Raw genomic sequence first — 25,790 nt, 5'->3', positions numbered from 1 at the left:
GAAAAGTCTAAGAATCTATGCTAGAATAGAGTATAATTGATCCATATTTAACTTAAATAAAATCACCTATACACACTCATAAAAATTTTCTAAATCTAATTATTTTACAATATAGATTTCAAGCCAAGCAAACTATTCATTCAGGTGGTCAACTAAAAAATTTTTTTAATATGGAAGGAAAAAAATGGTGAAAGGTAACAATATTGTTGAGAGAGAAAGAGAAAGAGAAAGAGAGAGAGGAAGAGGAAGAGAAAAAGGAAGGAGGAAGGGAAATTCATCCATGGGTTATGCTTCACATAATCTTTCAAAATCAGAACTGCTGACATCTATAGCTTCAACTTCTGAAGGCTTCTCTTCATTGATTTCAAACTCACATGGTAAGTGCCCAGAAGCTGGCTCTTCTATTATGTCTTCTTCTGAGCTTAGATGATCTTCTTCTTCAGATTGATCAAATGAAAACAAGCTCTCCGTGGTCTCACTGTCGTCATCGTTATCAATTTCAGAATCACTCTCACTTTCACTTTCTCTGTTATTAGGGCTTGATTTTTCATTCAACATAGTAGTCACAGAAGCCATGATCTCTAAAAACAAAGCTATTAATTATCACTTTATTTAAAACAATATATCATAATATAGTTTACTCCTTTCAAAGGTAAAAACTCTTTGATTTCTTCTCTCTAAATCTCAATACCTATTTTCATAATCGAGATAATTTTTCATAAACCTTTTCCAATTAAGTCACTCAAAAGAGATCGTGGAGGTGCATGGTAGGGCAAAACATAGCCCTGAAAATATATATGTGAAATTCACATTTACAAAGACAAAAACTAATGTATATGTTTAAAGGAGGATTTGATTCAAGAAAACTAGAAAATAGTAAAAATTTCTACGTACATCTTTACTTTGGAACAGTGTGCATAGATTAATTTCCAGCATTTTAAGTATTACTTCTATCATATTCTTTTATTTCATAGTTGAGCACATAGTCAATCAGATTACAATGAATTAGCATCCAATCAAGGCTAAAATTTGCTGGTTTCTGTGTGCCCAATGACTGCCATCTTTTTCTCAGCTGACTTTATGAAATATGTACTCTCTCATTGTGTTAACATGCGTAGTCTTCCTTTATCTTATCTTTTTTTAACAGTAAAATATTTAAGTGGTGACACCAAGATAACAACAATGGCACACTGCTCTGTTGGCTGGCAGACAGCATAACTTCATATTACATCAAAATGTTCATTCTTCAGCTTATAGAGGGAAATGTCAAGTGTGATTCCTCAGAAATCAAATTTATAAAAGGCAACCATATAGCTAAGGCAAATAGATACAACCAGAGGTACTACAGATACTTAGATTCACAACACAGTTACATGCAGATAAAATAATTCTCTGTAAAAAAACTCTAATCAATAGTAGCATTGTCTCCAAGATATTTTAATGTCATGGAGTCTTTAAAAGAAATCACAGATATAATAAACAAGTTATATGAAAAGAAACTACACATAAATATAAACAAAAGTCAATGTTTTATTTTTGTAAAAAGAGTATCTAAGAGTAATTTGGCTATAATACCTGTCATCTTACCAAGTGCCTATAATAATAAAATTAATTAATTAATCTACTCAACCATCTTTTATTGGGTATTTACTATGACATTGGACACTATTCTAGACAATATACTCAAGGCCTCTATCATTAAGAAGCACACGCTCATCTGACAAAATTCTATATCCATTTCTAATAACAACTCTTGACAAAGTAGGTATAAAAGAAATATACCTCAACATAATAAAGGCCATATATGACCAACACACAGCTAACATTATACTCAATGGTGAAAAGATGAAAGCTTTTTCTGTAACATCAGAAACAAGACAAAGATGCCCACTATCACCACGCTTATTCAACACAATATGGGAAGATGAGACAAGGGAGCAACAACAACAAAAGAAAAAGTTTCCAAACTGGAAGAGAAGAAGTAAAATTGTTGCTATTTACAGATAACATGATACAATATAGAGAAAAACCTAAAGAATCCACCTCTCCCAAAAAACTATTATAATTAATAAATGAATTCAGTTAATTTACAGAATATAAAATTAACATTCAGGAACCTTTTGAATTTGAAGTTTCTATACACAACTAATGAATTATCAGAAAAAGAAATTTAAAAAATCCCCTTACAATTGCATCAAAAAGAATAAAATACCTAGGAATAAATTTAAAAAAGGAGGTAAAGGACCAGAACTCTGTAAACTCTAAGACATTGATAAAAGAAATTGAAGAAGATGCTAATGGAAGAATATATACCATGCTTATAGGTTGGAAGAATTAATAGTTAAAATGGCCGTACTACCCAAAACAATGTACAAATTCAATGCAATCCTTATCAAAATACCAATGACATTTTTTACAGAAATAGAACAAGTAATCTTAAAATGTGTATGAAACCACAAAGGACCCTGAATAGCCAAAGAAATCTTGAGAAAGAATAATAAAGTTGGAGGTATCATGCTCAATGATTTCAAACTATACTACAAAGTTATAGTAAGGAAAACAGTATGGTACTGGTGTGTGTGTGTACACACACACACACACACACACACACACACACACACAGAAACATAAATCAAAGAGACAGAAGAGGAATCCCAGAAAAAAAACCCATCATATATGGTCAATTAATCTATGACAAAGGAGGGAAGAATATACAATGGACAAAAGAGTCTCTTCAATAAACAGTGTTAGAAAACTGGACAGATACATACAAAAAAAATGAAATTAGACCACTTTTTATACCATATTCAAAAATAAACTCAAAATGGAATAAAGACTTAAATGTAAGACCTGAAACCATAGAACTCTTAGAAGAAAACACAGGCAGTAAACTCTCTGACACTGGATATGGCTAGGAGAAGATATTTGCAAATGATACATCTGATGAGATCTTAGTATCAAAAATATATGAATAACTCATATAACCCAACATCAAAAAAAATAATAATCCAATTAAAAAGAGGCACAGGACTTGAACATACATTTCTCCAAAGAAAATGTACAGTTGGTGAACAGACACTTGAAAAGATATTCAACATCCATAGTCACCAGAGAAATGCAAATTAAAACAGCAATGACATATCATCTCATACCTGTCAAAATGGCTATTATAAAAAAGACAACAAATAACAAGTGCTGGTGAGGATGTGGAGAAAAGATAAATTTTGTACACTGTTGGTGTGATTATAAAATAGTGCAGCCCTATGGAAAATAGTATGGATATTCCTCAAAAAGTTAAAAATAGAACTACCATACGACCCAGCAATTCCATTTCTGGGTATTTATCTGAAGAAAATGAAAACGTAATTTGAAAAATATGCACTCTTATGTTTATGGCAGCATTGTTTACAATAGCCAAGATTTGGAAGCAACCTAGGTGTCCATTTATAGACAAATGGATAAAGAAAATGTGGTACATATATACAATGGAATATTACTCAGCTATAAAAAAAAGAATAAAATCTTGCATTTCTAACAACATGGATAGACCTAGAAAGCATTATGTTAAGTGAAATAAGTCAGACAGAGAAAGACAAAGACTATGATTTCACTTATATGTGGAATCTAAAACAAACAAAATGAAACAGAAACAAACTCATAGATGCAGAGAACAAACTGATGGATATCAGAGGGGAGGGAGTAAAGGTTTGAGTGGAAAAAGGAAGGGGATTAAGAAATAAAATCTTTCAGTTATGATAAGTCATGGGGATGTAATGTACAGCATAGGGCACAGAGTCAATAATTTTATAATAATGATGTACAGTGACATGTGGTTACTAGACTTATTGTGGTGATCACTTTCTAAGCTATATAAATGTTAAGTCACTACACTATACACCTGAATCTAATATTGGATGTCAACTATAATTAAAAGTAAATTTTTTAAAATTATAAATAAATAAATAAGAAAGACACACACAATCTAGAGAAAGAGAAAGAAAAATTAGCGGATTAATTAAGAGGCAATATGATGAGGGTTGTATTATAGCTAGTAAATGCACTAGGTAGGATGGAAACACAACCTGGGGAGTGCTTGGGAGAACTGCACAAGGCTTCTCAGAGGATATGATATTTGAACTTGAACTTGAGGATTATTAGTTTTTCAGATAATGACAGGGTAAGAGCATTCTAGAAAAACAGCATGTTCAAAGGCCAGCAACAGATCTGAGAAAGCAGAGTTTGAATGGAGCACCTCACCAAACTTGCTCAGGGTATGCCGTTTAAAGATTATCATCAATACTTACCCTAGTCCTCAGATAGAATATGTATAAACTTTATTTGATTAATCCCACTGGTCAATTGTATCAAGAAAAAACTGGAAGCATATCCTAGGCACAAATAATTAGCACAAATACCATTTTTTTTCTCAAACGTTTCCCCAGAAATACCCCAACTACAAACGATCTAGGGAATGATCTAACAGCAGCCTTGGTAAGCATATCATCTCATTGATATCTCATTCTTAACATGTTTTAGTAAAAATACATATAAATTTTGCATTCTACCACACAATGTATCGGTATTTTAAAAATAAAAAAGTATGTGGTTTTTTAAAACTATTTTCTACTCATCCTTATATAGCCCTCTGAATAATTTCATATTGTTGGAATTATTATCTCTAATATTACAGATGAGTAATCAGAAAATCAGAGATGTTCGAGAGCTTGCACAAGGTCATGCAACTAATAAATTGAAGAATTGAGTTTCTCTGATAATAAGGCCCTTATCTTTCTCCATAGACAACAATACTACTGTGGTTATTAAAAGAGAAATGGCTGTTCCAGTGAGCCTCACAATAGATTTTAGAAATAAATACAGAGGCAAGAACTAACTTTCCCTTTGATTTCCAATTTTATTGAAATATTGCAGAAAAATAGTCTTAATTGTTCAGAGAATCCCAATTAATTTGAATCATATATCTACACTTATCCTAAAGTGAAACACAATTCCCAATTATTAAACTTAGAAATACACACAAGATAAATATGCTAATAGTATTTTTAAACTTAAGTTTATAAACCACCATTTAAGGTAGATTTCTCACTTACTAAGGCCATTCATTGTTAATCAGTCCTCCAAGCTCATCACTGTCCCTTCCCGGACTTCCCAGAACAGTTAAAAATATTTACTTAAATTAATATATGGGTGTGTCCTTTGTATGTTTGTCTTGTCTATTACATTAAGTTATAAGCCTAATGCAAGTTGTGTATCACATTTATTTTTAACAATCAAGCTGTTACTGGGAAGTCTTAGCATGTTTTAAGATTGTAAATTCAATCTAAAGCAGCCATTCTGACATCAATCTCAAATAAATCTTGGAGTTAATTTATTTACAAATAAATTATTTTGTCTTGAGACTGAAACCACCACCACTACTCTGTCCTAAGTCTAACCTCCACGTTTAGCTTAGCTCTTAGCAGCCATTTCTTTCTTAAATGTTCCCTCGACATATGCACTGTATTTTTTCTCACCATTTCATCTATACATAAGGCAGCAAACCCCCTTTTACCTGTGGTCTGTGTTGCTTTTTCACAGTTCAACAGCCACCAGCAGTCACAAGAGAGGGGAAGTTAGTCCTTAGAGGTGTCCTGAGAAGATAAAGAAACAACAGACAGAACCATACTATTCCTCTAACTGAACCACTGACAGCAACTTTTATGCATCAGCAGTCACCTTGCTTTAAGTTTCATTTCCTGGAGAGGCTAAGAGAAAATCTAAATACCTCAGGTAGGTACTCAGCATTATACCACTTCCTTAGGCCACACCCTATAGAAATATATGTATAGTATATATGAAACGAAAAGCAAAAGTCCAAAGAACACATACACCTGCCTCACTCTCTCACTGCAGTCTGGCACAAAAGCATGTGCTCACCTTGGTTAGATTTCTTACAGATTATATACCCCTGCAGTGTCCATGCAAGGGGCACGTGATTCCTTCGTCTGAGGGTCTACCTGATGGGAGGGGGAGTTTCGGGAGGGGACTGCAAGGGGGAAGGAATTCCCACACCAGTCCTATTTACAGATCCTTAGGTGTGGCAAGAGTTTCCAGAAGGCCATTTAAAGATCTGTGTGGTTAATCTATAACTAGCTGAGCTAGTCATTTCTGCAAGCCCTTTCCTTTGCATTTTTCAGATGCTTCCTCTCTTTGTGCTGTTATGTTATCCCTATCCTATGAGGTCCAAAAAGGGAAAAGATCATCTGAGAGGGAAGCTGCGCAGAGATAGTGATATTCGAGGGGGTTTTAAAGCATGGCTAAGATTTCCATAAAGAAATTGGGGGGAAATTCAGAACCAAATAATTAGTCTTAAAAAGAGAAAAATGCAAACTACTTTGGAGGGCACTCTCTGAACTGGTTTAGTTTGGCTGGATTATTAAAGATATAACATGTTGAAAAAAAGTAGGCATTATGGCTTGAAAGGTTGATACAAGATTATAGAGGTCTTAAATAGCATCTCAGCAAGTTTGGATTTTATCACTGATAAAATGTCATGAGGTTTTGAGCATATGCCTCTGTAGTTCCTAATATTAAATATTCACTGATAACTGCTGTGTTCCTAATTTTCATCTTTAGCTTGAATATCTCTCCTGAACCTTGGATCCTGTCCCTCATTCTACCTACAAGAAAATGTTAATGAGGCAGTTCAACCTAAATACGGCCCAAATTGAAATCATTTTCTGCTCCTCAAATGTTTGCCTTGCTATATCCTACATAGTTTAATGGCATCCAAATCCATTCTTGTATTCAAATGAGAAACCTACCTCTTCTCCTACCAGACTTATATTGAATTCATCGTCATATCCTGTTATGTCCTAAAAATATATTTCATATTTATCCCTTTCTATGCTTAGCTCCACTGCCTTTAAGGATCTTGTTTTATCACCTCTGACTTGGATGGACTATTTTCAGAGCCTTCAAGTGAGTCTTATTGTCACTGGCTGCATGATCTTAAGCAAGTTATCTAATTGCTCCGAGTTTAAATTTCTACACCCATATGATGCAAAAATAATTACAACTATTTCAGAGGTTTATCTTAAGAATTAAAGGAAATAACTTCTATAAAGAACTCAGCACATACCAAGGATAAAATTGTAACTAGTCTTTAATATGTTCTTCCTTTAATATACATATCTACTTACCTCAATCTTCCCACTTGACCCTAAGTTTCAGTGCCTCCTGCTATGCATGTCATATAATGAGCATTCGATCAATGTGTAGTGAGTTTAAGTATGGGCATACGAAGGAAAGAAAAAGGCAGGCAGGCAGGCAGGCGGGAAGGAAGGCAGGAAGGCAGGGAAGGGCAGGAAGAAGGCAGGAAGAAGGCAGGAAGAAGGCAGGAAGAAGGCAGGAAAGGTGGGTTTAAGAAGCTTAACTAGACAGTTATATACAGGTTTGTTCGGAAGACAAGAATTTGGAATGTAAATTATTATACTTTCTAATAATTCAGAAACATGGACCTGGGCAGGCATGGTGGATAGAAATAGAATATAAATTTGAGAGACCTTGTAGAGGCTATGTCAATAGGACTTTAGTACTGATTATATATTAGGAGGTGGAAAATTTACTCAAAGGTGACAATTTTATTATGACAAAGTGAAAGATATAAAAGATTTGCAGAAAATCTCATACTTTCATTTCCTCCTACTGTTATATCATACATAAATTGTCAAGAAAATGGAACAGCCAGGCCATTCAATACTATACTCTGGAAACACGAGTGGCAGTTTACTTATCAGACTCATATTTTCCAGTGAAGAAAGGGTTGTTACATGACACAGAGCTAAAATCTATCACATGCATGTGCGCTATCACGCTTACATGCACACACACCTGCACACACACACACACACACACACACACACACACACACACACACACACACACACTCCTTCTCCAATGAACCCTGGAGATATTCCCACATCTTCTTTTTTCTTAGGTTTTATATTTTCTATTTCACTCCATAACAAAACCTAAAAGTAGTGTGGCAAATTCTTTGATGGAAAAATATTAGGGAGCCAGGGATGCTAAGGATAAAAGAAGCAAGAGTCGATGACTCTAACAACTTAAAAAAAACATAAAAATTTAAAATATTTATTATAAGAATCTAACAACAATGCTAGCTAACTCTACTATGTGTTAAACCGAACTTTATGTTAGCCTCAGTGTTAACTGAACATCTAACCTGCATAAAATCAGCCACGGCCAAGGCATGATCATATATTCTCCCCTAAGGGACTATTATCTAGAATTGTGCGACAAGAATAGGTCAATGCAATGAAAGAGCCTGCATTTTTTTTTTGTTTGTTTTCTAGGACATCTTTCAGCTGCAGTAGTTATAATCAAGGCTCATTATCAACTCCAGCATCACAAAAATATACAGAGCAAGCATTATCAATCTATTAATTAAGTAGGAAGTTAGATTTGGTCTCATACTGGCATAACCACATACATAATAATAACTAATCTGGTTTTATATCAAATACTTTGATAAGACATGACTTCCCCTATGAAAAGGAATGAAACAGAAATTATAGAATGGAAAAATACACTAACAGAAATGTTGGTAGAATTTACCATGATAATACATTAATATTTTGTATTACTGTTTTCAGTAGAGATAAGGAAAAGTAAAAATCACTTTGGTTTCTAAGTGTCTTGGTTTTCAGAAATTGACATAGTGCATGTCTTTAATGAAAATGGATTTAGCCAAAGAAAGGAGAGACTCCTAACATGGCACATCGATAATGTTCCAAAGAACAGAGTATTCTATCTCCAGACAAAGTGAATCACAGCTGTTTTTTAAGCCCATATAATTTATGTATAAATAATGTCACCTAAAAGATTATCTTTAAATAAGACATCTGAGTAGTAGGACAGAGCAGACCTTTTGCTTTGAGGATAAAATGTTTTGCTCAAGTTTAGGGTCAAAAATAGATTCTAGAACAGGAATCTGAGGCTGAGTCTATGGAGGGAAAATGATTACAGTTAGCTTGTGAACAACATGGGGGTAAGGGGCATATAGTAGTATTACAGTCATATTCATAATATAATATGAGAAATTGTTATTTTTAAAAAACCACTTACCTGTGATAATAGGCTGATACACAGTTTCTCCAGTTACATGAGAGGTACACTGTACAGTAATGTAATTCTTTGAAAGCAAAGTTACAAAACAGTAAGAAAACTAACACATTATTAATTTTATATTAAATATCACTCACCTTATACCTACTTAAGAATCGGCTACTTCCATACAAGCCTTGCACATGATGTTCTACACGATGAATACTTAGGCGATGATGATGACGACACAAAAATGTCTCATGCAGTTCTTGCCGTACAATTCTTAGATTTTCACACAAAGACATTCACACACATATGCAACAGATAAGTTTATTAACTGTACAGCATGATTATTATTTACTATTTATTAAATGGAGTTGGATCATCATAAAGGTCTTCTCTTGTTGCTTTCTTCACAGTGAGCAGGCCAAGGAAGAGGAGGAAGAGGTGGGGTTGGTCTTGCTGTCTCAGCAATGGCAGAGGCGAAAGAGGAGGAGGAGATGGAAGGGAAGGCAAGAGAGGCAATATAAGTGGCAACAAAACTTCATGGAAATACATCTCGATTTCTGTCTGTTTTTTTTTTTCTTTTATTTCTCTAAAAGTGTGTCTATATAGTATCAATCCTTCCGCCATTTGCTTTCATTCCAGTGCCTGTATCACAGAAGGATCCATGTCGTAAAAGAACAAAGGCAGTGTTAAATAATTGGAACACTTCTGCCATATTGACTAATGTAATGTCGGTTTGTGTTTTGGCACTGCTTCTTCTACATCTTCCTCCTCATCGTCTGGCATTGGTCCTGAAGTACTCCTCTCCATCAAGTGGTCTTCTGTAATTCCTCTGGCGTAGTATCTATTAGCTCTTGAATTTCTCCAAGATCCATTCTTGAAATCCTTCACCACTTCCACCACCGCCACTTTTTATGCCATATCCACAACTCCTTTCATGATTTCCTTAATTAGCTCTGTCATATTTTACGGTAGTAATAAAATAGCCTAGTATCTACACATATTTTATGCATTAATTACATATCTTTTTTTCTTAATTTTTTTAAATATTCTAGGTTACATGGTTCATTTGTGATCTTTTTCACATTATTGCAAATCTCAAAGAAACTTTTCCAATATATTTAGTGTAAAAAACGCATGTATAAGTGAACCCTCATAGTTCAAACCTGTGTGGCTCAAGGGTCAAATGTATACAGAAACTATTATATAAAATGTATATGTGTGTGTGTGCAAATGAATTGACAGATACATAGATTTAACATAAAGAGACCAATGGTATGTAGATTAAACCCATTTTATTTCTTTGTGGTTTTCCAGTCACTAATATACAATTAAAATCAAGCCAAATCATTAGCTACATTTAATTTTAAAGCATCACAGAATTTATACCAGCATTTTCATTTATAATTTTAAAATAGTAGTTTAAGATTACTTAGTCACATAATCACATTTAGATAAATTGCAGAAAATATATTTCAAGTTCAGGATACTGTAATTATTTATTTTAGCCTTAATAGATATTTCACAAACTATGACATTGAGGAGAAAAATATTAAAAATTTAATATTTGTTTACACCTTACAGAGTAAAAATTGTTTTTCAGTGACATACAAAATCCTTGCATTTTTCTTAATCAATCTGCAAAGTAGCTAAGACATAAGCATTATTCTCCAACTATATAAAGAAACCAAGACTAGTAAATATTAAATAATTCATCTAAGCATACTCTGAGATAACATGGAAGATTTAATTAGAACTCGGACTTCAAAGTACTTGCCCTTTTTACTTCATCATATACGTATTTGTGACAAAAGCATGAGAATCATTAAGTATGTCTTGAAAAATGAGACTGGCAGTATTTTAAGAGGTTTGGATAGACTTCGTTTTTAGACTTTCTTAAGTTTTTCCAAGAAGGTTTCACTCAGTTGTTCAAATGCTAAGACCACATTGTCTTCTTCATTTTCACATAGTTCACGCAAGGAAACACTGTAAATGAAAATAAACATGTATAAAACATCCATTTTAAAAGAGTCAGTGTTATAAGAAGGGATTTCCCCGAGTAGGCAGAACCCTCACGAGATGATGAAATCTTAGCAAAATATGAGGAATAATAAAAAATGGTTATCTCAAAAAATCTTGTACAAAAATAAATAAATAAATATATACATACATAAACACATAAATAATGAATGAATGAATGAATGAATGAATGAATAATAAATAAATATATATAGCTAGATAGATAGATAGATAACAAGAAAACTCCCAGCCTATTACTACAGTCCAGTTCTATTACTAAGAGGATTTTAAAGCCACCAAATTCCATGTAACCTGATTCCTCTTCCCTTCGATAGCAGCAACACAAATTCCCTTTCTTTTCTCCACATGCCCCGTAGGGCTGCCCTTTTCTGTTTTTCCTGCTGTGCCCAGTATGTACTGAAATCCACAGGTACTACCCCTGTGAAGAACAAAATATTCCTTCCTTTAACTTGATGTGTGAAGAAAAGAAAATGTGGTATGGTAAACAGAAAAATGGACCTTCAAAGATATCCATATCCTAATCCCCAGAAATTTAAGAATATGTCAGGTTACATGGCAAAGGAGAATTAAGGTTGCAGATGGAATCGAAGTCGCTAATCAGCTGACCTTGAGATGGGTAAATTATCCTGGACTAGCTGGGTAGGCCCCAATGTAGTCTCAAAGGTCCTCGCAAGTAGAAGAGGAAGGCAGGAAAGAAAAAATTAATGTGAGAGTGATGCAATGTGAGATTCTACTCATCAGCGCTGACTTTGAACACAGACGGGGGCCACAATGAAAGTAATGCCAGCAGAGCCTCTAGAAGCTGGAAGACATAATAAAAGAGACTGTTCTAAAACCCCCAGAAATGAATGCAGCCCTGACAACACCTTGATTTTAGCTCAGTAAGACTCATTTTGAACTTCTGACCTCCAGAATAGTAAGATAAAAAATTTGTGTTGGTTTAAACCACTAAGTTTGTGGTAATTTGTTACATACAGCAGCAATAAGAAATTAATATGCAAGTTACAAGAAAAGAGAGATAAAAATCAAGAATGAACACTGCAGCAGGGCTGATTAAGGACTGAACACAGTCAAGATTTGATTTTTATCAGTCTTTTATAATCATATCTACCTTAGTTTCACTAGGTTCCAGTATTTTCCTTAGTGTCTTCATTGACCTTCCACAAGGAATGGCCAGATCTGTAGTTACAGCTTTGAATTTCCTCATAGTCACAAACCTGTAATTATGACTACTGGATGAGCTGTCTCAAAAGCTGAGCCTAGGAAATGCTATCCCACAGATAATACATCACATTTATAAATTTTAATTCACTATTTTTGGTTGTCAGTCACCAAATCTCATCCACATTGATGTTTCCTATGTATCATTAACTAAAATAGAAACTTGGGTTATCTGCACCAACTACAGAAATTTATTGCCAGTTTCTTTGATTTTTTTTCTTTTAATTTTTATTTACTTAAGTATAGTTGGTATACAATAGTATATTAGTTTGAGGTGTAAAATATAGTGATTCAACATTTATATACTTACAGTAAGATCACCACACTAAGTCTAGTAATCAATCTGTCACTGTGCAAACTTATCACAATATTATTGACTGTATTCCCTTTCATCTTTTTCACCCATTTCCCCATCACTCTTCCCTCTGGCAACCATCAATTTGATCTCTGTTTCTATGAGTTTGTTTTTGTTTTATTTGTTTATTTATTTATTTTTTTTAGAATCCACTATCTCATAAATATTCCTCTAACCACTCTTCTCCAAAATTAATTTTATTTCCTTAATTTTATTTCCTTAACTTCGACCCTCACTCATGCTCACCAGCATGACTGTTATTACCTTTGCATCGCTGCCACATAATATATCATACACATCTCTGTCACATGTATAAACTCTAGACCTGTATCTCATTCATGCTTATGTGCTGTCTATACTTAATTTTACTTTACAGAAATTTTACAACTATACTTAAGTAAATAAAAATACTTAACATTGCTCAAAATATTAAGCTCAAACTCCATAGTATGACAATTAAGACCCCTTCCAATATATATTTAAATGGCCTTTAAAGCTGCCTTGAGCAACTCAGCATCTCCCCCATCCCTACGACAACTCCCATATCTATATGCCATCATAGTGAACTTGAAGCCCATGCTTGACACATCTGGTCCTTTCTCATTTCTACCCTTTGAAAACATGATTCTCTCTGCCTCATCTTTTAAGACTTAGTCAAAAAAATTACTTTATTTGAGAATCCTCTGAATTCAAGGTAGAATGGGTTACTCCCTTACCTGTCATCCTAGCACTTATTACCTTTGTAATGTCTACAAGTCAGTTTCCTCTTACTACACTATAAGATTTTTTTAAAGCAGGGATAGATTTAATACTTGTCTACATCTCAAATACTTAGGCCACACCTCAAACCAAAAATACTTCAATATTTTTTATAAGAATCAATGAATGAATAAATAAATGAATTATTTTCCTAGGCTCAGCTTTTGAGACAGCTTCAAAGACTCCAAAGTTTCTTGGGATGCTCTGGAGACTATAGCTTGAGTAACTATGAGCACTCGAGGAACGTACTATTTAGAGGAGTGCTCTCTGCTCTAGCATACTAAAAGTTTCGTTCTCCATATAAAAAGTCCAAACATGTCTAATTAACCTCAGATCAAAGAAATAAAATGATTTGATTAGCAAAAACCCCATAATGAAGGGATTCACAGCAACTTATATGTGTATGTGTATATATATATGTGTGTGTGTGTGTGTTTATATATAAATTTTTTAAATTAAATGATAGAAAACACCCATAAAGTATTGAAGTGCGTGCAGATTGGAGGATTTAGGAAGATGGATATTTAACCAGGCAACACTTGATGGTCTGAAAGATGGACCTTCTAACGGAGCCTAAGAATAAGGGTGTCCAGACAAAGTTTGGAATTGCTTGGGTCTCCACTGGGCTCTGTTAAAGATGAAAACAGGAAGCCAATATGAGAGATAAAAGTCAGATGAAGCCTGGAGAAAACACTGAATAGAGCAAGAGAATCAAGAATATGTAAGTAGATATAAACCAAAGACCTGATGGAGCCCTCAGGAACACTCTGAAGTATCATGTATCTGACATACGCTGGTTATGGAAATTGAGATACTAGGGATTCTTGAGGCTTTAGAACATTGCTGCCTGTTGGAGCAGTGCCTGGAGCTGAGGCTCTGGTCTGCATGATGCTTCATGTCAAATGGACTTTGGAATTAACTCTAATATAGAAATAATGCACAGAGTGCTGAGGAGAAGCTCTGCAAAGTTTTGGGGGACTTGAAATGCACAGCACCTAAGAGGCTGTGCATTTAAGTATGAGCTGAACATTTTTTCACATTACCACTAAACTATTGAAAAATTTGAAATTGGTATTTGAAATATATGGCACACCTGATAGATTGAATGGTGAGTGAAAAATCTTTCAACAGCTGGTAAGCCTCTCCTTCATTCATCCTAAACAAAACAACATTTTGAAAATTAATGGTATAAAAACATTAAAGAACTTCTTATTTCATGTTGCAATGTTGGATTTGTCAATAGTAGATTATTTTTGTCTGTCAAGATATAGTTACCAGAGTCATTTCTGCCACAGACTCCCAGATGATAATTTAATCTGTGGGAATGGCAATTATAAATTCAAGAGTCAAGAGCATCACAATCACAGATAATCAATAAACACAGGAAACAGACTATATCAGGAGAAAACCCAAGGAAAAAAGTGAAGCTTGGGGAAGTGAATGGAAGGAAGCTAGAGAATCAAAGGGGAAGAACCAAATGAATTGTTTATTACTATCACAACTGCTTTCGTCACAATATTGAGGTCACTATTTCTCAAGAAGGTCAGAAGTTTTAAATGCTTTAATTCAATAAAGACTTCAAAATTTTATGTAAAATGCACACTGAATCTCCGATTATTATGACAGAATGTTCCTCCCCAAATCTATGCTCAGTGCCTGGGTCAATTTCTCCATTTCTAGGTAAATCCAAGAGGGTTTACTCCTGCTTACTATTTTTGAAAATGGTTACTCTGCCAAAGAGCTAAAACAATTGTCATGTTTTCAGTCCTCGGAGTGTGAATTATATATTTTTTATATCGTTCTCTCAGATAATGAAGAGCATGGCAGTATTTGTTATTGTTATTTGGCTTTAAAATATCTAATAATGAATAAATAGGATATTAATAAATAAAAATGTATCTGAGTGTATGAAAATATTTATATCTGTAGAGTAAATCTTTGTGTCAAATGAGTCAGTCTAAGTCCCAAGATTTTGCTAATAAACCACAAATAAAAATAACAAACAAATTGTCATTTTCTCTTGCCATTAGTCTAGAGGAAAATAATTCCAGTATGTTTAGCATAATTAACCTTTAGTTGTAATTGTAAAAAGTATTTTGTCTAAAATTCATTAAGTTCACCCATTAGATATATAAACATGGAGATGGAGATCAACACAGAGATGAAGTTGGAGATGCTGATACAGAAACAGAGATAAAGGCAGAGATGAAAGAGGTAGACATGGACAGGAATGTGGACATCGAGATGGAAATAGATGGAAACAGATGGAGGCAGACAAAACATACCTGTTGTCCTGGACTAGTCCTATCAAGGAACCGTGTTTATAGAAATCAAGTACATAAGCATTAAGTGGCATTATTCTTCCTTGGCCATCAATTTTCTGTGACCACAGGACAGGAACCTGAGCATGACTGATACCGATTGTGCGCAGAATGACCTGAAGAAACACAATGCTTCTTAATTTGTTATTTATGCATAAAAAAGTTTATAATTTTTTACATTGCACTTTGTAGTTATCTCCTTCAACCAACATTTTTAAAGCACACTTTTCATGGTGAAGGAAGAGGGTGTCTTCCATACACATGGGTGGTGCCATCCTAAGCAAGCCTAGAGAATGGCTTGGCTAAACCTATGAACATTATTGCCTCACAGTATACTGATGACAATTTCAACCATCCAGCCTAGACCATAGGAAAAATCACTAGGAAAGAGCTAATTTAAGATTTTATCATCATCCTAACTGGTGCAGAAAATATCTTTATTAAACAGTTTCAGGGAGTTGGTGCCTTGTATGTCTCAAGAGGAAAGTTCAACTGAACAGCTCTAACAATCTTTATAATCCAGTTACCAGAATAAAAAAGAAGAGGAAGAAAAAAGAATGAAGAAAAGAAGAAAACTAACGGAAGCAAAAAAGGAGGAAAGCAAGGAAGGAAGGAAGCAAAGAAGGAAAATAAACAGGGAAGCAAAGCTAATGAGAGTGTGAATTGGTACCACTACATTCTAAAATGAATTGATAGTAGCTGGGAAAGTTACTATTATTAAAATTTCTTGAAATATTTTTATTCCATTAGGATCCAGAAAAATTGTTTTTACCCCTGTAATCCAGAAAATTTATACTCAAAGGAAACTGTTGCACAGGTGTACCAGATGTTCATAGCTGCCCTGTTGGTAACAGTAAAGACTAGAAACAAACACTTATTAACAGAAGAATAGGTCAACAGATTGTTTTACCGTCTTACTATAATATATCATAAAGTAGTAAAAATAAAATAGAGCTTCATTTCACAACATAAATGAATCTTACGGGCTGAGTGTTGGGTGCAAAAAAAGGAACCTCCAGGAGACAACAGTAAATATTCATTCACTTTTCATGAAATTCAAAAGCAGCAAAAATGTGATTTTGGAATATGACATTTTTAAAGAGGAATTAAAAACACAAAGTTTAGGACAATTGGTATCTTGGAGAAAGAGGAAAGACAAGTGTATAACACAGAGAAAGAGTACATGGTTTTTCGTTTTAGTTTTGCTTTACAAGTTATCTACACGCCATTTAATGGTTTGTATTATGCATATTTAGCATTAAACCAAAATGTAACAAACAATAAAAGCAAAAGAAGTTTTAAGAGATTATAACTTACACTGGTAAAGTAAATTTGTATGAAGTGAGTTGGGTAATGCAAAGGGCATGTCATCAACAAGCAATACTCTGTAAATATTCACCTGTGCACGATGCTTCAAAATAGATGATATAAACCGGACTCCTTCTCTTTGGCATACCATCAGAAACATCTATGAGTCTGAGTCAGTTTATGCCCTATAGCTTAAAGGTCACTGCTAATTGCTGGTGATTGTATGGCAATAAGACATAGCCATAACATCCTATTATAACTGCATGAGTGGCCTTCCAAAACCCCAAAGAAAAATTTACATATGGAAAAGAAACAAAAGTGAATGGCACAAGCACACTGTCAATAAGTTGAATTAACTGTATAATAGAAAGACGGGGAAATTATAATACTTAACAATTAATACATCTTTTTTTAATGTGGTTAGCTATATATCTCATGTAAGTAATTAATTGTGATCATATAAATACAGAAAAAAAAATACCATCATAAATGTATTGCTCTTATAAGCTAAAGTGCACTCCTTTATTATTTCTATGCCAGAATTGCCCATTCTTCAAAGGCAGTTTATTATAAGACACCACTCAGAGGGAGGAAAGCCCTACAGAGCTATCCTCACAGAGCTTCAGACAGGATCTGGAGTTGTGGTCTAGTAGTCTCCAATTTGTTTTTAAACTGCATGTCTGATCAGTTAAAAAATCTATTTCTTAAATGCTTTATTTAAATGCTTTCTTAAATCCTGCTCTTTCATAAAAGCTTTATTCTCACCACAGAAAACAAACAAATTCCTCCAACTCACTATGGTACATTTCCTTGGGGTTTTAAAATGTACAGAACAATAACAAACAGCAAAATTGCTTTCCTATTGAAAAAGTGAATGACTAAAGATTAAGTAAAAAAAATGTTTAATAAATTAGTTTCCAATTATTTCAACTAAAAAAAGTTGAAGCTGAATCTAATCAAGTTAATTAAGACAACATTAAAAATATATGTTGATGACAGATTTGCTAGGTGATTGGGGGCATATGTCTCAGAAGGAGTTAGAAAATTATGTATTATTGTTGTAACACAAGTTGTTCCTTTTCAGCCACTTATCTATTGAAATAAGTTTTCTCAGAATTCAAGCTAAGATTTGATGCTGGAAACTTGTTTCATTCTGAAAATAAGTAAATATTAATTCATAGTTATGTGGACTAATTAAAAAAAGAAAGCCTCATCCATCTCATTAATCTATACATTTCCAATACAATATTAATTTACTTTTAGTAATTGCTTCTCAAAGTTTATATTATATTTGTTTCTGTGATAAACAGGAAATAAGTATTAAATTGGAATTGCATATGATTTAAGCTAAGAAATATGATAGGGTGACTTCATGTTTAAAAATATAGTACAGTAAGGAAAAATTATGTATAGAAATGTAGAATCTAAATGTAAGAGAAAAAGAACTATACCAAATTTTAAATCATTAAAAAATTTATTGTTGATTTGCTTTTAACATGACAATTATGGATATTAAAACACTGTGCATTTATATGCCATTTTACACATTTAAAAGAATGCTGTAATCGTTTTATTTTAACATATCAAATTTATCGGAAGTTGGAAACTATATTATTAGAAACTATTTAAATTTATGATAAAAATGTACGTGTCATTTAAAATGTGCAATGGTCTATATAGTTTTCAAAATTCTTTTAAGTGGCATGGGACTATTTTACAATGTAGAGGACTAATATGGAATCAAATGGAGTTGAGACATCAGTATCATTCCATAATATCAAATGTAATAAAACTTAATTTTTTCTCAAATTTTGCATTAAGTTATAAATTAAATTTCTACAAGCTTATTCCAATATTCAAATGGATTGATTATTCAGCATATTCCAAATATGTCGAGTTCTTTGTACTCTATTTTGGACATGAGAGATTTGCAGCACCTATATCAATATGGAGAAAGCCTGAAGATAGTTTTATTTGCTCTTTTCACAACAAACCATGTCAATCTCCCCTAGAGTCTTAAAAGGTGAAAGAAAAATGATGGCTCTGGTAGTTTACTATAACAGAGCAGGGTCCCGCAGGCCAATACTGAGAAATTCAAATCATACTGGCCTCAAGAGCACCGTCCCTGGATATTTCTGTTGATTAACCTGGAATTTTTTTTTTTTTTTTAAATTTGAGAAATTTGAAGTTCTTTCTAAGCTACCTAGAAGTATAAATACAATTTTTTTCTTAAAGAGATTTTATTTATAGATTCTACTTACATGGTTTGGAGTTTTTGGTTGAAGCAAATCACTATCAGAGTTCCCAGAGAGACAAACAAATGGAGAAATAGCTACTTTTCCTTCCTTGCAGCTCATCAAGTGAGACACCAGTTGGGAGTCTTCATATTCTTTACCTGTGAAACCTGGCCATAATAGGTTGGGATAGATTAGCTTTTAAAAAATGTACTGTATACTTAAAACTAATTTAAATAAATAATTTTTTTAAAAAATTAGCCAAATTACAAAGCTTTATGTACCTGCTCTAGACCATATTACATACAAGGGGAGCCATTCAACTTTTTAGGATCTACATCATAATTAAGACTGAGTAAGATATATCACAAAGTGAATAGCACAACTTGGCACAGAATATATTCAATAAATGTTAGCTGGTAATATTATTATCAATATTATAAAATTTTATTTTATATTGTGGTTGCTTTGATCGAGAAGTAATAAAAGATTGAATTTAAATTGTATACTCTCTTAACACAGAATTATTGTTATTATATTGGTACCCACAAAAATCAGACTTGGCCTCAGAATCTTTCTAGACAAGTATTACAAGTAGCTGTTACCAGTAGGTTTGGAAATGGCATATGAGAAGAAATTTTTTTTTTCACTTCTACTCTTATAAAGCACCAGATCATGCAGTCAAAATTGGCTCTATTTTGTAATGGAGACAGGATAGTCACACATTTCTATTTTGCCTCCTCTGGGATGCTCACAGTGTTTTACTGTTATTGTCTGCATTTATTCATATTGCTTCTCACTTTAACAGAGCCCAAGAAGCTACAAGCTCCATCTCCTTGACATCTGTCAACTAAGAATGTTAGAATATAAAGAAACAGGAAATTACTACCCACAGCTCAGCCTGTTCCCTTTATCCTAGTTGCCTTTTCCTGTTTACTTTCCCCTAGAAAGTTCCATTCAATAGCTTATGAAAAGCAACAGCAAAGATTTAATAGTGTGTGCCTATGAGCTAGGCACCATTTTATGATATTCACATATATTAACTTAATTATTTAATGCTCACAAAAACTACTTACATAATGTTATTCTCTTTTTTATATATCTATTGTGGAAACTGAGGCATGAATGTGCAGTTACCTGTCCAAGGTCTCACTGCTAATGAGTAACAGATAAAGAGTTTGGATCCAGGTACCTGCAGGGAGTTGATGTTCATTAACATTATACATATTTCCTCTCAAGGTAAAAAGTGACAGAATAGTCTCTAGTTTCTCTTCATCTCATAGATGTCCTTACTCCATTTTCCAGGCTTGACCCAAAAGCAAACTTTAGTCAAGATGGTTTATAAATGACTCTATTTAGTTTTTTATTCTCCATTGCCCTTTAACTTCTTTACTTGGAAAACAGAAGGAATCCTCTTATTCTAAGGCAGACTGATATTTTCAGGGTTCTATTCTTCTTCTGGAGTAAAACACTCTTAGCAAGATTATTTATTCTTTAAATTGTTCCACATGAAAGTAAGATATACTTACTTATTTCTGACACTGGGAGTTGATATTCCTGTTTCATATCAGCCAAGTTGGAAACAATTAGTAGGAAGGAGGCAAAATCCTTTGTAACATTCATGTTATACTCATTTAAAGCAGCCCCAAAATCCTCAGGTAGAGCCTCAAGGAACACCTAAATTATCAAGGAGATATCAAGAAAACCTAATAGTCAAATATTTTTCAGGGAGATCTCTATACCTTCCTTGAAAACTGAAACTTTGGAACAAGGGCAAAGAACATTGCAATATAATTCTGTAGTTATCTATTATTCAATAATGTAACTGTTTCATCTATGAAATCAGGGTAAAATTTATTTTTGTTTCTATTTGCATTTATCAAAAGTAATACCTTTACTCTTAAAAATACGCTTTCACACTACTTAATCAAAACCATGTTTTAAATAAAAGCATGCTCTCCAATGACATCTGGCTTGTGACTAGTTAAAAAAAACTAGTGACACACTTGGAGAGCAAACAACAATATAAAATATACTTGCATGCCTAGAATAAACCTCATATGATTGTGAGGATATTTAAAACTTCAGTGGATTCATTTTACTAATATTTTGTTAATTATTCTACCACATTATAATTATTTAGGGGTATAACAGATATTCATTTATATCTATCCATGCATTATCCTTTCCAGTGTACTTCATGCCTCCTGTATTTTCATATTTCTCAAGTTTATATTTTTTCTGTCTGCCTAAGGTATATGATATCTTTTTTAGCACAGACCTTTTAGCACGTGCACACACACACACAAAACCTGTTAGAACTAATAAACAAAATCAGAAGTTGCAGGATACAATATCAATATCAAAAAACTCAGTTGAGTTTCTATATACTAATTAAGTACTAAAAAGGAAATTAAGGCTATCTTATTTGCAATAGCATCAAAAAGAATAAAGTACTTAAAGATAAACTTAACCAAGGAGGTGAAAAATCTGTACACCGAAAAGTATAAAACACTGATAAAAAAAAATTCTAACAGACACAATAATGAAAAGGCATGCTATGTTCATAGATTAGAAGAATTAATATTGTTAAGATGTCAGTACTTCCCAACGTGATCTATAGATTCAATGCAATTTCTATCAAAACCTCAATGGCATTTTTTTAAAATAGAAATAGAAAATAACAATTCTAAAATGTATATAAAACTGCAAGAGGTCCAAAATAGACTAACTAATCTTGAGGAAGAAGAAGAAAGCTGGAGGCATTGTACTTTCTGGTTTTGGAATATATTACTAAGCTACGGTAATTAAAACAGTATGGCACCCACATAATGACTGACACATATATCAATGGAACAGAATATTAAGAGTCTAGAAATAAATCCACATATATATGGTCAGGAGATCTTTGACAAGGATGCCAAAAACATACAATGGGGAAAGAACATTTTCTTCAACAAATGATGTTGGCAAAACTGGATATACGCATATAAAAAATGAAATTAGACCTTACCATATACTGTACATAAAACTGAATTCAAAATGAATTAAAGACTTAAATGTAAGACCTGAAACTGTAAAACTCATAGAAGAAAATATAGACATTGGTCTTGGCAATGATTTTTTTTGATATGACACCAAAAGTGTAAGCAACAAAAATGAAAATAAACGAGTGAGATTATATCAAACTAAAAAGCTCTGCACAGCAAAGGAAATAGTCAACAAAGTGTAAAGGCATTTCCAGAATGGAAGAAACTATTTCTAAGCCATCTAGCTGATAAGGGGATAATAGTCAAAGTATATAAGAATCTCCTATAACTCACTAGCAAAAATAAATAATTTTTTAAAAATGGGCAAAGGACTCAAAGAGACATTGCTCCACAGGAGGCATACAAATGGCCACCACGTATAGTAAAGTTCTCAACATTAGGAAAATGCAGATCAAAACTACAATGAGATATCACCTCATACCTATTAGGATGGCTATTACAAAAAAAAAAAAAAAAAAAAGGTAAGTGATGAGAAGGATGTAGAAAAATTAGAACCCTTATATACTGTTGGTGGGAATGTAAACTGGTGTAGCCACGATGGGAAACAAATGAAGGTTTCTTCAGAAAATTAAAAATAGAACTACCGAATGATCCAAAAATCCCATTTCTAGAACTAAATCAAGATATTGAATAGATATCTGCTCCCGTATGTTCACTGCAACATTATTCACAATAGGCAAGATAATGGAAACAACCCAAATGTCTATCAACAGATGAATGGATAAGATTATGTGGTATGTATACATATGATGGAATATTACTGTCTTTTAAAAAAGTAAATCTTGCCATTTGCAACAATACAGATGAACCTAGAGGACAGTACTAAGTAAAATAAACCACTCACAGGACAAATACTGCATGATTTCACTTATCTAAAACAGTCAAACTCATTGAAGTAGAGAATAGAAAGGTGGTTGCCAGGGGCTGGGTAGAGAAGGAAATGGGGAATTGTTTTTCATTGGATATCAAGTTCTTATTATGTAAGATAAATAAGCTCGAGATATCTGTTGTACAACATAGTACCTATAGCTACCAACACGGTATTGTATACTTTAAAAAACATTAACAGGTTAAGTCTCATGTTAAGTGTTCCTCCCCCCGCAAAAAAAGAAAACCACACAAGGAAATTTTTGGAAGTTACAGATATGTGTCATACTTTAGTTATGGTGATAATATCATGGGTGTATGCATATTTCCAAACTCATTAAGATGTATACATTGAATGTGTGTAATTTTTGTATATCAATTATACTTCAATAAAGCTAACAAAATAGAAGATAGACATATACATATCCTCTTGATATTTTATTAAACCAATCACAATGTATTTATCCTGTTTTAAATTATGTTTAAGACATATGCTAAGAATATGTACACATTTATATATGAAAGTAAACAGAAGAATAAAAAAATTCCCATTTTTTTCTAGCTTCCATTATTTTTGTTAAAAAGTTAGCTATCGATCTTATTATTGCTTTTTTCAAAAAAATGTCTATTTTTTCAAAAAAATGTCTATTTTGATATTCTCTTTGTTTTTGATTTCCACTAATTCTAGTTTAATGTTTATTTATACTTATCCTTCTGGAAGGATAATGCACTTTTGAAATTAGGGAGTGTTATCGTTCATCAGCTTGAGAAAATTTCCAGCTATTATTTTTGAACACACTTCTGTCATTTTTCTCCTTCTTCTTCTGGGGCTCCCCTCTCTAACATTAAAACTTTTGAGTGTGACCTATATATTTCTTATGTTATCTGCTTTTATTTTCATTTCTTCTCCCTGTGCTACAGATTGAATACTTTTTATTAAGCTGTCTGTCAATTCACTGATTCTGACTTCTGATAATATATTTTCTGATCAGATATTATATTTTTCAGCTCTGGAATGTCCATTAATTATCTGGTGAAATTCTCTATCCTTTCATCACTTTTGTCTATCTCTTCCCCTATTTTCTTGGATATAACAGTCATATTTAAAATTATTGTATCTTTACTCCAATATCTGGATCATCTGTGTGGCTACTATTATTGCCTGTTTCTTCCCACTAAATTGATCATATATTCTTGCTTACTCACTTTTTTTAGTTTTAGGGTTTCAATTTTTGTTTGCTTACTTGTTTTTTGCCCCCCAAAAATGTTTATAAAAGGACCTGATAGGCTTAATGATGTTATCTTCCACTGGAATGTGTACCCCCATTTTTGTGTTCGGCCAAGTGAATGAAGACGTGATCACATCGGTCTAAGCAGAGACTGAAGAGGGTTAGTCTTGTTCTCCAATTTTAATAAGTCTCGGTCTATATCTGATTTATCTCTGTTCTTAGGTCATGGTTCTCTTGGGATTTTGAGATGAAGATGGTGGGTCTCAGTCTTCTCAGCCCTAAAAGACTGCCAAAGATCCACCTCTTTCTTGTATAGCTTTCTAAGTTATTTTTATAGCTTCTAGTCCTAAATGGCTTAAAAATGTCTTGGGAGCTGGTCAGGGTATACAAACCTCTAGCAGGTTTTTATTTAATAAACACCACAAGACTACAAGATATTTGATGTAGTGACCCGGCATTTCATACAGACCTGGTACCCAGTAAATGTTCTGTGGTTAAAACTTGCTATGTCTCTCAAGTCTCTAGTCTGTCACTCCAGACCCATGTAATCACTAATAGTGTTATTGGTTGTTTGTTTTTGTCCAGAATAGACAAATTTGGGGGGAGAAAAACCATGGTGGGAGATTCCTATCACACCTTGGATAAATTCTTGCCATTTTATCATTTTAGGCAATCTAATCCTCATAACATCCACAGCTCTGTTGCAATAGTGGTGATGGCCACCTACAATGTCCTACCTGAAAATGCACAAATTTTCAATAATCTTTAAGGAAAAGAGATGGAAGGGTGAAGGCTCAGATGGCCTCTATTCAAAATCTTCTTTTATTGTATTTTTATGACTTTTTTTTTGGTAAGAATAGAGATACTGACTTTTGTAAGTTTAATATAAATTTATTTAAACAAAAAAGTAAATAATAGTTCAAGGACGTAGATGTGATTTAAAAATTGTGAAGATGATAGATCAATGACTAAAGTTGTGTTCACTGGTTTAAAGAACATTCTGTGAGGGCTAAGATTTGTAATTTGACATTGTGGAGTGAGAGGATGTAGATCAATTCTTCTCTTTTTGTTCCTTGTCACCTTTTACTAAGGTTATTTGGTATAACCAGCCTGTCCCACTTTCTCAGATTCTTATGAAGTACATTAGTCATAGTATTTGATGTTGATTTAATGACAGGAAATCATGATCAAAGAAAATGTTGCAAATAAATTATAAAAGAGTCCTCCCACTTTTAGTCTATGTGAATCAAGGGATGATTTCTTAGATGACTATTCTA

General features: G+C 33.2%; 2 protein-coding genes across 8 annotated transcripts in view; both read right to left on the bottom strand.

The window, feature by feature from the left end:
- LOC120613195 (probable ATP-dependent RNA helicase DDX60) overlaps positions 1–7,259 on the bottom strand; it is a 78,330-nt gene extending 71,071 nt beyond the window's left edge. Inside the window, exons 1-2 of the mRNA XM_039875784.1 lie at positions 5,570–7,259; positions 297–581 (exon numbers count right to left, since the gene is read on the bottom strand). Of these exons, the coding sequence (XP_039731718.1) occupies positions 297–576 (280 nt within the window). The 5' untranslated portion in view covers positions 577–581; positions 5,570–7,259. The remainder of the gene's footprint in view (positions 1–296; positions 582–5,569) is intronic.
- A 2,427-nt stretch (positions 7,260–9,686) lies between these two features.
- DDX60 (DExD/H-box helicase 60) overlaps positions 9,687–25,790 on the bottom strand; it is an 87,944-nt gene continuing 71,840 nt past the window's right edge. For 6 of the 7 annotated variants that reach the window (XM_039876128.1, XM_039876131.1, XM_039876130.1 and 3 more), the window contains 5 exons: positions 20,897–21,044; positions 19,395–19,537; positions 15,790–15,941; positions 14,598–14,660; positions 9,687–11,115 (listed from right to left, as the gene is read on the bottom strand). In XM_039876128.1, coding sequence (XP_039732062.1) covers positions 11,016–11,115; positions 14,598–14,660; positions 15,790–15,941; positions 19,395–19,537; positions 20,897–21,044 — 606 coding nt within the window. In that variant the 3' untranslated portion in view covers positions 9,687–11,015. Of the gene's footprint in view, positions 11,116–11,775; positions 11,972–14,597; positions 14,661–15,789; positions 15,942–19,394; positions 19,538–20,896; positions 21,045–25,790 lie in introns of all 7 variants that reach the window. The other variant, XR_005655691.1, reaches the window with a different exon arrangement.

The sequence above is a fragment of the Pteropus medius genome, unplaced genomic scaffold, assembly GCF_902729225.1.
Source record: "Pteropus medius unplaced genomic scaffold, Ma_sr-lr_union100, whole genome shotgun sequence".
Taxonomy (NCBI): Eukaryota; Metazoa; Chordata; class Mammalia; order Chiroptera; family Pteropodidae; genus Pteropus; species Pteropus medius.
The sequence above is the reverse complement of the archived record's forward strand: the minus strand, read 5'-3'. Positions and strand labels throughout refer to the sequence as shown.